General features: G+C 39.9%; 2 protein-coding genes across 2 annotated transcripts in view; one reads left to right on the forward strand and one right to left on the reverse strand.

Moving 5' to 3' along the window:
- The window catches only part of CEP85L (centrosomal protein 85 like), a 180,615-nt gene that overhangs the window by 63,236 nt on the left and 102,209 nt on the right, over window positions 1-15,170 (forward strand). Inside the window, exon 3 of the mRNA XM_008065691.2 lies at window positions 4,347-5,137. Within this exon, the coding sequence (XP_008063882.1) occupies window positions 4,347-5,137 (791 nt within the window). The remainder of the gene's footprint in view (window positions 1-4,346; window positions 5,138-15,170) is intronic.
- PLN (phospholamban) lies at window positions 12,878-13,036 on the reverse strand. Its single transcript, XM_008065690.1, has one exon. The coding sequence runs from the start codon at window positions 13,034-13,036 to the stop codon at window positions 12,878-12,880; it is 159 nt and encodes a 52-aa protein (XP_008063881.1).

Here is a 15,170-nt window from a genome sequence, read left to right on the forward strand (position 1 = left end):
AAGGTTTTCAGTAGTATTCATATTAGTAATAGGCATGCATAGTAATCTCTGATAATCTTTTGAATGTCTTCAGGGTAGTAATTTGTGACTTCGCCTTTTGTATTTCTAATTGTGTTGATCTGGACCATTTCTTTCTTTTTCCATCAGTCTGGCTAGGTGTTCATCAGTGTTATTTGTCCTTTTAAAGAACCAGCTTTTTGTCTTGTTGATACTTTCTATGATATTCTTGTCTTCTGTATCCTGCAATTGTGATTTTATTTGGTGATCTGAATTCTTCTGTTGAAGTTAGGACTTAAGTGATCTTCCCTTTCCAGCTCTCTTAGATGTGACATAGGGGTGTTTACTTGTTATCTTTGTTTTTTTGATGTGTGCATGCAATGCTATGAATTTTTTCTCTTAATACTGCTTTCATGGTATCCCAGGGATTCTGGTAAGATGTGTCTTTGTTTTTGTTTGTTTCAAGGAATCTTTGATTATTTCTGTCTTGATTTCTGTGTTGATCCAGAAGTTATTCAGCAGCATGCTATGAAGTGTCCGTGTCTTTGTGTGTGTTTGAAGGGACCTTGTTGGTGGCAATATTTATTTTTATTCCACTGTGATCTGAGAAGGTGCATGGTATTAACTTGATCTTTTGAAATTTGTTCGCTTGATTTATGTCCGAGAATGTGATCAATCTTGGAGTATGTTTCATGTGCTGATGAATATAGAATGTATACTCTTTTGATGTTGGGTGTTCTGTAGAGGTTTATTAAATCCATTTGCTTGCTCGTCAAATTAAGGCCCCAAATCTCTTTGGTGATTTTTTTTCCCCTCAGTGATCTATTTAAAACTGTTACTGGGGCATTTAGGTCTCTGACTGTGGTTGTGTGGATGTCAGTTTCTTCTCTTAGTTTATTTAGTAGTTGTTCCATAAAACCTGGTGCTCTTGTGTTGGATGCTTATATGTAAGATGAAATCTCTTGCTGATGAATTGAGCCTTTATCATTATGTAGTTTCCTTCCATGCCCTTTTTAACTTTGAATTGTTTGAAGTCTGCTTTGTCTGATATCAGAACAGCTACACTGTTCTCTTCTGTTTTGTATTTGCCTGAAAAAGTGTCTCCCAGCCCCCAAATCTGAACTGTGAGTGTCCTTTGCAGTAAGATGAGTTTCCTGGAGGTAGCAGACTGTTGGATCATTCTTCTGTATCCCGTTTGCCACTCTGTGTCTCTATAGTGGTGCATTTAGTCCATTCATATTCAAATTTATTACTGAAATGGGAGAGTTTATTTCTGCCATAGGGCTCTTAGGGGGTTGCTTTGTTTCCTTTTTCCTTTTGAATTTATTTATGAATGTGTTTTCATTTTTTGTGGATGGCTTATATGCTCTATGAACTCTGAGTTTGCCTGTGATAGTCATGTCTGTTCCCTTATTTTTTTTTTTTTCCTTTTTTTAATCTGTGTTCAACACCATTCTCTGAAGGACTGGTCTGGAGGTGGCATATTCTCTTAGGGATTGGATGTCTGGGAAGATTTTAACTTTTCATCAGTGATGAAGCTTAGCTTGACAGGGTAGGAAATTCTTGGTTGGAGTTGCTTATCTTCAATTTAAGAACATTAAAAATTAGACTCCAGCCACTTCTGACTTGTAGTGTTTCTGCAGTTAAGCCTAGAGCAATTCTTATGGGTCTTCTTCAGTAGGTAGTCTGACCTTTCTTTCTTGCTGTCTTCAGGATTTTTTCTTTCATGCTTATTTTGTGGAGGCAGGTTTCTATGTGCCTTTGGGATGCTCTTCTCATTTAATACCTTGCAGGGGTTCTCTGAATCTCTTTTGCTTAGATGGTCATTTCTCAAGCAAGATAAAGGAAATTTTCTTGAATGACCTCATGGAATGTTTGCTCCATGGTATTTTCTGTTTCCCTTTCTGCTTCAGGAATACTAATCAACTGTAGATTTGGCTTCCTGACATAGTCCCACATCTCTCAGAAACTTTGCTCCTTCTTTTGAGATTTTTTTTCCCTATGTTTATGACTGAGTAGGTTAATTCCATATTTTGGTCTTAAAGCTCTGAGACTCTTTCCTTACCTGGTTGACCCTGCTCCCTTTGCTTCTTAATTTCCAGGATGAAGTTTTTAATTTCCATTATTTCAGAATGGGCTTTTTCAAATTGACCAACTACACTTTTGCTTCCTGTATAACTTCAGTGAGTTTCACTTCTAGTTTCTCTTGGTTTCTTTTCATTTTTGCCACCCAATCTCTGATTTCTGTGACCTTTGTCTGTGGCAGGTCATTCTGGGGGGTTTCTGCTGTTTTTGCTTTGATAGCTGCTTTTTTAGACCGTCTCTTTGGAACTCTCAGGGTTTCTTATATTTTTTATCAATTTTTTCTAATTTATGACAGTCCTCTCTTCCCTCTCTATAATTTCACTTGATATTGTTACTCTGAAGTTACTCAGTTACCCTCTGTTCTAGGACCCTTTCCGTTCTTCAACCCAGGTCACTCAGTGAAAGAGGGCTCCTTGCTGCCCCCTGTGCCAGGTTTCTGTCACTGCAGATTTCTCTCCTGCTGCTAAGCTAGTCAGACCAGCTTTCAGCCTGTGCTGCTAGCACTCTTCGGTTATCTTCAGTTGGTTTGCAGCCCAGGAGCCTTCCACCGGGTAGCCTTCAGATGTCTTTTGTGTCACTTCCTCCCTTTTCAATTCCACATTCTGCTCTTGAAAAAGAGCACGTTCCCTGCTGTGAAAGAGGTGGAAGGGATTCGTCCTGTAGGTGCACAGGGCTGAGGGTGATACTTTCTGATCTCTCTGTGCAGATTGTTGTTAGATGTTGGTGGCTGGGGCCAGCCAGGTTTGCTCTGTAGGCAGGCTTTCCCTGCCTGGAAACTGGCTGCCATGGTGGCTTGTATGTGGATTTTGTTCCTTGTTTTGGGCTCCTGCTGGCTGCTGTGCTCTGACTGGGACTCCTCCCATATGGGACCAACATGGCTAGGAGAGGGTCAACCGAGTCAGAGTATCTTGGAATCACTCACGCCTCTCATTCACCGGGCAGGGCTTCAGTTCCTGTGTGAGCCTGGTGCACAGGATTCTCCTCCTCTGCTGTTGCTTCCTGGTCTCTGTGTGTTCAAAAAGACCTTTGCTGGATGCAGGGTATTTTGCTCATCCAAAAGTGTCTAGGATGTCTCTGTCTGTTGGCAGCTCAGTCCCTACTCTTGTCTTACTCTTGCTCAGTGAGAGATGCGCTGGTCTGCTTCTCCAGGGCAATCCCTTGGATCCCTCTTCATCATCTGAATTTTTGGCTTTCTCAACATGTCTTTTCCAGTTATTCAATTTTTAAAAACCCAAGTGCGCAAGTAATATTTAAATATATTCTGGTAGAAGAGTTAAGCAATATGGGAAAATATAGACTAAATTGTGAGGATCACTTTTCACTACTCATCTCCAATCCCCCCACCGATTCAAATTGTTATCCCCTTTCTAGATATCCCCTGATTACAAAATTATAATATTTGATTTAATTTGGTATATATGATGATAATTTGACACTTGATGATAAGTTTTTTGAGTGTAAGGCCCTTATTTATCTTTTCGTCTTTCATGTAGCCTACTAAAACTATTTATGTCTGCAGAATAGTGTGATATGAGGCCCTGACTTAAGATAATAGATAGGCAATCATTTTGGAAGTAAAATTTTACAACTTGAGGATTTAATGAATGTAAAGGATAAGAATCAAAGTAGACTTCACAGTTCTGGGTTGAGGTATAGCATTGGTGATCCCTTTAAGTGAGCCTGGAAGCTTAGGAACTAAACTGTTTTTTTGCAAAAATATATTGCTAGAATGCTTTCTGATTGTTTTTCATTATTGAAAGCCCTCCTTTATTCATATTTCTAATTTGAATTTGAGTTTGGTGAGGTGCTGAAACATTCAGATTTGGCATAAATTTTCAAAGTTTAGAAAAGACACTGAAAAGTACCATTTCCTGATATAGTTGTGTCTTAGATTTCAGTCCTGGATTAGGAGTATGATCTCTCAGTGGGAGATGGATTTTTTTTTCCTTTTAAAGGCATACTACTTGGATAAATATACACCTGCTTTGCAGTTATTGTTCATCTATAAGTACTGTAGGTGGTAAAAGGGCATAACTTCATTGTGTGTCCATATTTGGAAGCTCATGTCCGAAAGTATGTTTAACTTGTTTCAGAATAAACTTAACAGGATTATCATCATAATATTAATAATCTCATTCTGAGGAGGTACCTCTGAAAAGTTTGTGCTATGAAACATATTCAGATTTCTCTTTTGGCATTTTACATTTTTCTCGTTCTCGTTTGTCTGCTAATTGTGACTAACTTGGCAATCTTTCTCTTTCCAGATCATTCAACGTCGAGTGGCACATTATCTTTTAAGCCTAGTCAGTCATTGGTTGCTCTCCCTACTGCCCATGTGATGCCGTCTAATTCCAGCACTTCAGCTTCTAAGCCTAGGGAATCATTGACACCAGATGGCCCCAAATGGAGTCCCAGCCTCATGCAGACATGGGGAAGCCACTGTACAGGGGAGCAGGACTCTTCACTAGACATGAAGGACTTCCGGCCCCTTCGGAAATGGTCATCTTTGTCCAAACTCACCATTCCTGATCATGGCAGCCAGCGTGGCGCTGCATACACCGCGGAGCCAAGGAACGGTTTAGAAAAGAGAGGGAGGGACAAGGCTCTAGCATCACAGCTAAGGACCCTGGGGCCCAGCTGTCTACATGATAGTATGGAGATGCTCAAGTTAGAAGACAAGGACTTCAGCAACAGACGGTCATCAGCTCTGGTGGACTGCAAGTATAAGTTTGAGAGCTGCAGCAAAGAGGACTTTAGAGCCTGTTCCTCCACTCTTAGGAGACAGACCTTAGACATGACATACAGTGCCTTACCTGAAAGCAAGTCCATCATGCCGAGCTCAGAGGCTTTGGAGCCTCCAAAATGTTTAATGCTTGGTCAACAGGCAGTAGGTGGGGTTCCCATTCAGCCTTCAGTGCGGACCCAGATGTGGCTCACGGAGCAGCTGCGGACAAACCCTTTGGAAGGCAGAACTGCAGAGGACTCCTACAGTTTAGGTCCTTGGCAACAGCAGCAAATTGAAGAGTTTCAACAAGGCAGTGAAACGCCAAGGCCGGTAAGGCTCAAAATCTAGTGTTTGCTTCCCTCCGGTGGATGTTATGAGTACAGTAGCACACTTGTAGTAAGCATATGACATGTCAATGGTCACAGATTGTTTTACTTTTCTTTCCCCTGGAAGTTAAAAGCAGAGATGTTATACACCTGGAAAGTGTGTTGATAAACAAAACTTACCAAAATTGAGACGAATTAACATAAAAAACTTAAAACTTTGTGCTTTCTTTCCTTTTCACTTGCTAAATGGGCATAAAAATAAAAGAAAGCAAAACATATTCAATCTAAAGAAGCTTGGAAACAAAAAATCTGACATAGTGTAATAGAAAGAGCATTTACTTGGTGGTATAAGGTCTTGGATTTTGTCTCTGGTTCCATCAGATTTAGAATTTCAGTGATTCTTAACTTTTCGCGTACTTTGTCTGGGCCTCAGTTTCTTCATCTATAAAACGAGAAGGTAGAATGACAGTCATTTGCAAAGTTTAGGTAATGGTCGATAGTTTATTTAGGCTTATAAATTAGATGTGTTTATTTTAAAAGAGTTAAATTGAGTGTCGACTTATTTTGCTAGTCAGCCCTTGATGTCATATATAAAGAAAAATTGTATATACCCCCTAGTGGGTCTGGGGGATAGCGTGTACGTGTATAAATTTCTTAATTGTAAATGTTTCTATTCCTGGATAATTTTCTACAGCTCATTTTAACCAGGAAACCAATTTTCTGATATAAATCCTGTTGCTCATATTTTATCAGAATTTTCAGAAGCAAATGAACTTTATCAGACATTGCAAAATTTCCCTAGGGTAAGCATTTAAGATTCTGTTCATTACTACCACTAATAAGAAAATAAAGAATAAAGGAAGATAGTCTATGAAATGGTAGGAAGAGCACCTACTCAGGAGCCTCACAAGTCTGAGTACAGACAGTCTCCACACATACACACCACCAAGCATGCTAGGTTTATGTGGGAACCCCGGCATATCCCATGTTCCTGCTTTCTCCTTGTAATCTTGATTATGTGTGTTTAAGCCACATAGCCAAAACAAAAGAATCATTACGATTGAATTGCAAATTTATTTGTGTTTTGTCAATTCAAATGATTGAACTGTAGGAAACCTTCAGATGCTTGTGATTGTTGAATAGAGACCAGTTTTTTCTCAGAAATAAGTACTAATTCACTCCTTTTATTTTGTTTGGATGAACCTCTGCCATAAACAAGGTTTTCCCAAGCCTTGAAGTAATACAGAAAAGGCAGACGGGTTGGAGGTGCATAGTGGAGAAAAATTTATTTTAAAATCTTCTTAGAGTCTGTCATACTTGGTGAACTATCACACAAACCAAGAACTGAATACAAAGTGTTCTCACTCATAAGTGGGTCCTGAACATTTATGCAATACCACAAGAAAGAGTCAGCAGCAACGGGACCCTGCCAGGAGAAGGCAGAAGGGGAGGGGCACATAACGTCACGAAGGGCACCTGATCCTTAGCCAGGGGAGTAAGGACCAGTGGGAGGCCCAGATTTCACCTGCACGTGGACCACTCATGTTCCTCATCCCAATGTGAACCCTGCATCTTTAAAATAAAGAGGGAAAAAGAACACAAAGATAAGGACTTAGATTTAGGAGGTAGAAGTAGGAATCAAAACAGATATACGTTTGGGGAAAAAAAATCTTTGTAGCTCATGGCTACTAATGAACACGATTTGTACATACCCTGGAAGGTTCTCCTTCTTGATTAACCTTATTTGGGGTGGTCTCTCTAGAGTGCTTTTAAATTTTGCAGTAGAAAGATGAAGCCAGGTAAAGACAATTAGACACTTAAGTTGCAATTATTACATGAATGCTTCATTTCTAATTTCCTTTTTGGACTTCTACAGAAAAAAATTATTAAATACCTTCTCTTTGGAGCCTTCAAGTAGTTTTTTCTTTAGTTTGAAAGCTCTTATTATAGTTGTTTGTTGAAAGTGTCTTTGAAATATCGACTTCCTTTTAGTCTAATTTTTACACAAAGAACCTTAATAAGGACCAACTCATCTGATAAAGTGTGATTTTCAGGCACAGCTGCTAAACTTTCACCGTGAAAAAAAAAAAACCCAATATTTTCTCACTAAGAAAATTTGGCGGAAAGTCCTGATCTAATAACACCAGAAATTTATATAGAACTTTGTAGCTCCTAGGATGTTTTATTTCATTTGGTCCTCTCAGCCTCCACAAGTTAATTTGTAACATGAAAGTTTTGCTCTTCCTATAACTCAGTCCAGAATAATAATGAAACCAACCACACAGTCTTTTCTGATTCTTTCAAAGTTTTAAAACAAAGTTTATTAGAGAAAGAAGGAAGAAAAGAAACAGAGACATGCCAGAGTTGGCATGGATGAAAGAAACCGCCGAGCCCCGTGGTCTGGTGTGTGTGATGTTCCTTGATGTCCATGGTTTCCTGTTGAGACGTCAAGAGTGCAGTGCTCTGAAGAATTTTTCTTTGTGAACGAAGAGCAGCCATTTGTGCCTGCAGTTGGATTAGGACATAGGGCTCCATGTGCAGCGTCCACCACTAGGCTTTGGCTCCTTCCTGTTTTCCATGGTGCCTCCACTCTACCCCTAACCTCCTAACCGTTTGCCTTTATTAGGACTGTGACAGAAGAGAAAAAGTCCTTTTCTCTCTTGGGATGAATGCTCCACTTTCCGTGTTCTCCTTGCATTTCTTTTTTGTGGGAGGCTGGAATATGGAGGATTTGCACCTCTCCCTGTAGCAGCCACATCTGTGGGTTCCTGGACGCTCACAGCGGATCTCCCAGACAGCAGTGAAGTAGTGGTCTCTTATTGATGACATTGTTCATCCTTCTTCTCTTACCTTCTTGAGGATGTTTCCGAACTTGGGTTTGCAGTCATTTGGAGGAGGATGAAATTGTGCGCTTATTTAAATCATAAAGGGGTTTGATCCATGACAGTATTGGCACCTAATGCTTTCAGTGTATTTTATTGGAGATTTTCCCTTATATAAATAAAGAGTTTGAGAAAGTGACTTACAGTTAAGTGACTTTGTTTTTGTCCAACATGAAATAAGAATGAAAAAGTTTTATTTATAACTTTGGGGGTGTTTTGTATATTCTGTTACTTTATTTGAAAGGAAACAGGTTTTTTATTTTTGTATCCTGTTTTGTCTTTTATATATATATATATATTTTTTTTTTTTTTTTGAGTCTGGGTTTCACTCTGTTGCTCAGGCTGAAATGCAGTGGCACAGTCACAGCTCACCACAGCCGTGACCTCCTGGGCTCACATGATCCTTCTGCCTCAGTCTCCTAAGTAGCTGGGACTGCAGGCATGTGCCACCATGCCTGGCTAATTTTTTTGGTAGAGATGAGATCTTGTTATGTTGTCTAGGCTGGTTTTGAATTCCTCCTAAAGTGTTGGTATTACAAGCGTGAGCCACTATGCTTGAGCTTTGATTTTTTTTTTTTTTTTTTTTTGAGTTGGAGTCTCACTCTGTCACCCAGACTGGAGTGCAGTGGCCGCTCCCGGCCGCCGCAGCCTCAACCTGCTGGGCTCCGGCGATCTTTCCGCCTCAGCCTTCCAAGTAGCCAGAACTACAGGTGCGCACTACCACACCCAGTTGATTTTTTGATTTATTGTAGAGATGAGGTCTTGCTGCCCAGGCAGGTCTCGAACCCGCAGGCTCAGGCAATCCACTCACCTCAGCCTCCCAAAGGCGCAGGATTACAGGCTGAGCCACCAAGCCCGGCTTGATTTTTTTAAAAAATATTTGAGATAATCTTACTACACAGTCTAAGATGTTGATACTTTGACACTCTGTGGTTAAGATATGACATATTCATTAGGTAGATAAAACGTACATAATTGATTTTGGTATACATACTTTAATAAATGAATTAGTAATATGTTTGACTTTTTCCATCTGTCAACTTCTCTAATACTGGCATATAATTCCTAGACATTTTAAAGTATGCTGTTACTTAGTAGAAAAGCAAATTTTTAAAAAAAATTTATTATATTCCTGCTTTGCCAGAAGAATCAAAAATAATCAAGAGATAAGGAATATCTAGTAGTAGCAAATTTATCATTTTGTGTTGGTCTGCCCTCTTGTGTTTATTCTAGGAAATCTTGACTTTATTTTATTTGGAGAAAGTCACCCAGAAGAGCCCTGTAAAATTAGAATGTTTTGTAGTCATTCTCAATCACGAGTATATTATAGAGCAGTTTCACTGAGTTGAAGAACGTTTATGTTACATAGATCATTCTGATTATTTGCATTAAACAGTATGCATTTTAACCATAAAATATAAAAGCCAACATTCAACATTTTAAAATGAGTTGTTTTTAGTATCTTGTGAATTAAGATTAGATTTCATTCTGTAGTAGTAGGTTTTTGAGCATTATTTAAATTCTTAAAAATACATTGTTTTATTCTTATACATCATGATAAGGAGAATGAATAAATCTCATTTAAAGTGTGGGTTTGTTCTCTTATTCTGGGTTACAGTATTCTATAGTCCTCACAGTATAAGGTTTTAGTTTCTATCGAAGACAGAATGAAGATCAAAAAAATTATTTATTTCTGAGGAAAAACCCCATAACTTCACAGTTAATAGTTTGAAGTTGATATTATAATGAACAGTACAATGAAAGGAGTAGGACTTATCAGTTCAAGTTTTGCACTTGTGTTTTGTTTTGTTTTTTTTCTTTTTTTTTGAGTCGGAGTCTCACTCTGTCGTCCAGGCTGGAGGGCAGCAGCACGATCCCGGCTACCGCAGCCTTGCCCTGCTGGGCCCGGCGATCCTTCCACCTTAACCTTCCAAGGAGCCAGAACTACAGACGCGCGCTACCACACCCGGCCAATCTTTAATTTGTTGTAGAGATGAGGTCTCACCAAGTTACTAGTTTGAAGATGATATTATAATGAACAGTGCAATGAAAGGAGTAGGACTTATCAGTTCAAGTTTTGCACTTGTTTTTAAGATTAGTGCACCTCATGATAGAACTTGGATACTTTTTACACTATTAATTTCCTGCAACCAGTTAGGTAAGTGTATCATTTATTGTTCATAAGTGTTCTACTTGTTATTGGAGATCTCCAGCCTGCAGGTGAGGCTTCACTTAAGAAGTCCCTGTCCCTCTGTTCCTCTGACATCCCTAAACCAAACCCACTCCTGTTCCCTATCTCTAGTACTTCTCTGGCATTAGAAGATTTAAAAGCAGCATCTTCTTTGTTGTTGAGTTAGCAACAGTTATGTTGGTACTGATGTTTCATATTCTTTTAGTAACCATGTTTTAGATTATATGGTTACACATTTTCTGATTCTTTAATAATTATTATATTAGTAACACATCTTGAACTGAAGTTAAAATTGTTGAATTATACAGCATAGGTGTAAAACTGTTTTAGACTTTAACTTAAACTCGAGTTAAATTATCAAAGTTTGGTGAATATATTTTCCAGCACTAATTTTTACTTCTGTTATTTTTTGAGTTGCTGGAAGAGGCTTTAAAATGATCAGAGAGGAAATTGAAAATATATTCAGCAAGAAAATACAGATTAGCATTGCTGGATCTATAATTTAACTTAGTTAGAATAGCCTACAAAATAGTTGTTTACCAGATAACCGATTCAGGAAAGTAACTATATTCTGTTACAGTTGACCCTTGAACAACGTGGGCTTGAACCGTGTGGGTGCACTTGTGCATGTGTTTTCTTCCCTGGCGGCGACCCCTGCGCCAACAAGAACAACCCCTCCTCTTCCTCCTTCTCTTCCTCCTCCTCCTTTGCCCACTCCATGTGAAGACAGAAGGATGAAGACCTTTATGATAATCTACTTCTACTTAATGAACAGTAAATATGTTTTTTCTTCCTTATGATTTTCTTTATAACACTTTCTTTTTTGTAGCTTACTTTATGGTAAGAATATCGTGTATAATACATATAACATACAAAATGTGTAAAATGACTGTTTATATTAATCAGTAAAGCTTCTCGTCAATAGTAGGTTGTTAGTATGAGAGAACTGTAATAGAGTATACCATAAACTTAGGTTAAGAGCATGGTATAACCCAATAAATATGTAATCAGCTTGTGGACAGTAGCACAGCCATTTTAGTTTTCTGCTTTAAAACATAACCTGTAGCTGTTTAAAGTTTCAGTTATGGGAAAAACTGCAAAGCTCCAGTTCAAGCTTCAACCCCTTCCCTTGACCCACTTTCCCTTTAGCAACAACCAGTCAGGTGCCAGGGGAAAATCACCTAAAGTTTCCAAATGTGTCTGCAACTTCCCCAGCTAGTGGGCCAAGGTCAGCCAGAGTCAAGCTAGCCAATCCTCCATGATTGAGCTGACCACCAGAGGTTACTACCTAATTAAATGGTAACAAGACTGGAAAGTCCCCCCAAACTCCTCCTCCCTTTGTGTAAAAACATAAAAGGTGTCTGCTTAAGGAAATCAGAGCCTCTGAATGTACTCCGCTGTGTCGGTTGTCGACAGAGGTCCAGGCTCGAGCTTGTAAATAAAGACCCTCTTGAACTTTCATTGGAATTGGCTCTTGGTGGTCTCTTGGATTGAACTTTCGGCTACTACAAGTAGTTAAGTTTTTGGGGAATCAAGTTATACGTAGATTTGCCAGTGCTTCTTAATCCCCATGTTGTTCAAGAGTCCACTGTACATATAATAGATGGAGCACAAGTTTACTTTAAAATGTAATCTAAGACATATTGAATATTTGGGGAGAGAATTCACATTTTTTAAAAATACACTTTTCTGTCATTGGAAATGTTTTATTCCTAGCCTATACTGGATATGAGGTTGGAATAGAAGACAAATGTAGACTCATTCTGAAGTCAAGATTTTATTATTACAAAGAAGTAGTATGGCAGGCTAGGTACTCTGCTCATATAATCACTGCAATGCCTAAAATGAAGGTGAGGGTCTGTTCTGTTAGGGTCTTAGTGACTTATGACTAGTCACACTGATGTTAAATTAAGCCTCAGTTCTCATCTGTAGATTAGATCACAGTGATTAGAGAACAGGTTTATGCTTTATCTGTGTGTACTAGAGTTCTATAGTTCTTTGAAAAAATTGCTTAAGAGGAATTTTGTTTATGTAAGAGTATGGCCTTTTCCCTACTTGATTCTCCTAAACTTAAAAAAATGCTAATATGGTATAGAAAAGATAATTTTTATTTGAAACTGTAGGTGGAGATAGAGCTACTACAGAGAGCTCTGTACAATAGTGAAGGTAGCATGTGAGGATTCAGTGGGCCATTCTGAACAATGGTTCTTCTTTTGATACTTGGTGAAGATCTGAGAAATACTTAATCAGAATCAAAATCTTTGGTAGTGTAGTAGAAATTACATTTACCCCAAAGAGTGAAGCTAATGCTTTATATTTGAAGTGAGCTTGTTAGCAGTGCAGTTTCACAGCTAAACTCCTACTTCATCTTCAGAAAAGATTGGGGATAGAACTTTATAAGCCATGTTGAGAAAATCAAGTTAAATTGTGCATTCTTATAGTATAGTCATTTTGAAGTTAATTCTTTGAAGATAAATCCCTTTTCATGTTTACAAGATTCAGCAGATGAATACATTTGCTAACAATTTGTTTTACTGTTAACCGTGACCTTTTCCCAAGGAAATTCCTCTACTTGGAGGGGTCTGTTGTGTAGCCTTGTTTCCCCCCTCTCCGTGGGACGACCCTTGTGGGCTGGTGGGCTGAGCTGCAGATCTGGAGGTTGCAGCCCAGCTTAGAGAAGCATCACGATGATGCAGATCAGCAAGAGACATATCAGGATGAGACAGAAGTTGATGAACAGGTTCTGGAGGTTTTGGCGTGCTTGTGGAGGCATCTCCATGGTGGACGCTCTTCTTAGGGCAGAGCGGGTGAGGTGCTGGACCTTCTCCATGACACCCGGGAGGCAGAAAGTCTGAGGTTGAGACGGTCACGTGACAGATACAAAGGTGGCAACCAGAGGTGAGACCCACTGCCTTCTTTTAGGTCGCCTGGAATGTAAAAATAGAACATGGATTAGAATCACGTGTGTAGCTTGTTCTCTGAACGGGTAACACGATTTTGCATTAATTCATCTTAGCACTGTTGTATTTACAACATCGAGTATCTCTGTGGTCTCCATGTCTGTACGTGTGTATGCGCGTGTGTTTTTGTGTGTCTGTTGCTTCCTTTTTTGATGCGGCTTGCCATGACAGTCTCATTTGCTTTGTGTTTGGGGTCTTTGTCTTCTTCTCCCAAAACGACTAGAAATAGTGCAGTTAATAATGCCATTCATAGGCTCTTGGAAACTGACTTCAGGCAAAATGATGTGTGATGAAACCAGTTGTACCCTAGACTGACTGATGAAAACAAGAGTTAAGTTTCTGTGGCATATTTCTGTCACCAAAATGTCACCACATTTCTCAGTAAAGACCAAAACACTTCTCATGTTAAACATTGAAATGAATGTGAGCTGTATGTACACTTAAGAAAGGATAATAAAACTGAGTAAGACAATTACTTGTCCGATTTTTGGTGAATCAGTGAGTGACAGCAGTCGTAGTGATGGGAGTTAAGTCAAGGAAGAGATGTTTGCAAAGCGGAAATTGTCAGGAGCGCCTCCACCACCATGCGGGTCAAACATAGTTGCCAGTGTGATGGGGCTACTGAGTGCTTTTGTGCCTTCCTGTCTGTTGTTGGACATTTCTGAGGTTGTCGCAGACTTTACCAGTTTGTGTTTGTCAATGGTTTGTGCTCATCCCTGTATTCATTTTCCAACTTGCTTATTCTGGTTCAGAGTCATGGGTGGCTGGAGCCTATCCTGCAGCTCAGGATACAAGGCAGGAGGAACCTGTCCTGGACAGGAGACCATCCTATCACAGGCCACGCTCACACACACCTTCCCACTCTCACTCACCTGGGACAGCTTAGATACGCTGTGAACCCCAAGTGCACGTCTTTGGGACACAGGAGAAAGCTTTGGGACACAGGAGAAAGCTGGAGTGCCTGGAGAAAACCCATGCAGATGGAGGGAGGATAACCGTAACTTCACTCCACAGAAGGAGGGAGGGAAGGAAGGAGGCTGCTTAAAGTTGATGTCGAAGGAAGTGGTGCTGTTTGAGGACCTGTCGAGTTCAGTTTAGGGACAGCTTGTTTGGGGCCATTCTTTTGGGCAAAAGTTCCTATAGATAATTTTTTTTAAGTCTGTTCCTCTGTTGATGTGACTGGTGTGAACATTTAGTCTATTAATAGCTGCAGAGCCAATTTCATAGAAACGAAATGCATACAACAAATTATTCCCCAGATCTTTTTTTTTTGAGTTGGAGTCTCACTCTGTCGCCCAGACTGGAGTGCAGTGGCCACTCCCGGCCACCACAACCTCGCCTGCTGGGCTCCGGCGATCCTTCCGCCTCAGCCTTCCAAGTAGCTGGAATTACAGGCATGCACTACCACGCCCGGCTGATTTTTTGATTTATTGTAGAGATGAGGTCTCGCTGCCCAGGCGGGTCTCGAACCCGCGGGCTCAGGCAATCCACTCACCTCAGCCTCCCAAAGGCGCGGGATTATAAGTTGAGCCACCGAGCCCGGCTTATTCCCCAGATCTTAATTTTAGTCCAAAATAAAAGAGTTAGATGAGAAGTCTTTTACCAGAAAGGTAGGTTCAAATTGTTTGTCATTTTTAAAAATGGTTTTGTAGGTTGGTAGAATGTTGTTTTCTTTTTTTTTTGTTTTTGAGTTTGAGTCTCACTCCGTCGCCCAGGCTAGAGTATAGTGGCACACTCACGGCCACCCCAGTGTCGACCTGCTGGGCTCCAGCAATCCCACCTCAGCCTTCCAAGTGGCCAGAACTACAGGCATATGATACCATGCCCCGCTAATTTTTTGATTTAATGTAGAGACAAGGTCCAACCATGTTGGCCAGGCTAGTCTCGAACACACAGATTCAGTCATTCCTCTCTCCTTGGCTTCTCAAAGTGTTGGAATTACAGTCTTGAGCCACCACGTCCAGCCTAGAATGTTATTTTCAATAATTTTTTTTTTTTTTTTTT

The sequence above is a fragment of the Carlito syrichta genome, unplaced genomic scaffold (assembly GCF_000164805.1).
Source record: "Carlito syrichta isolate Samal-C Ts95f unplaced genomic scaffold, Tarsius_syrichta-2.0.1 Scaffold308784, whole genome shotgun sequence".
Lineage (NCBI taxonomy): Eukaryota > Metazoa > Chordata > Mammalia > Primates > Tarsiidae > Carlito > Carlito syrichta.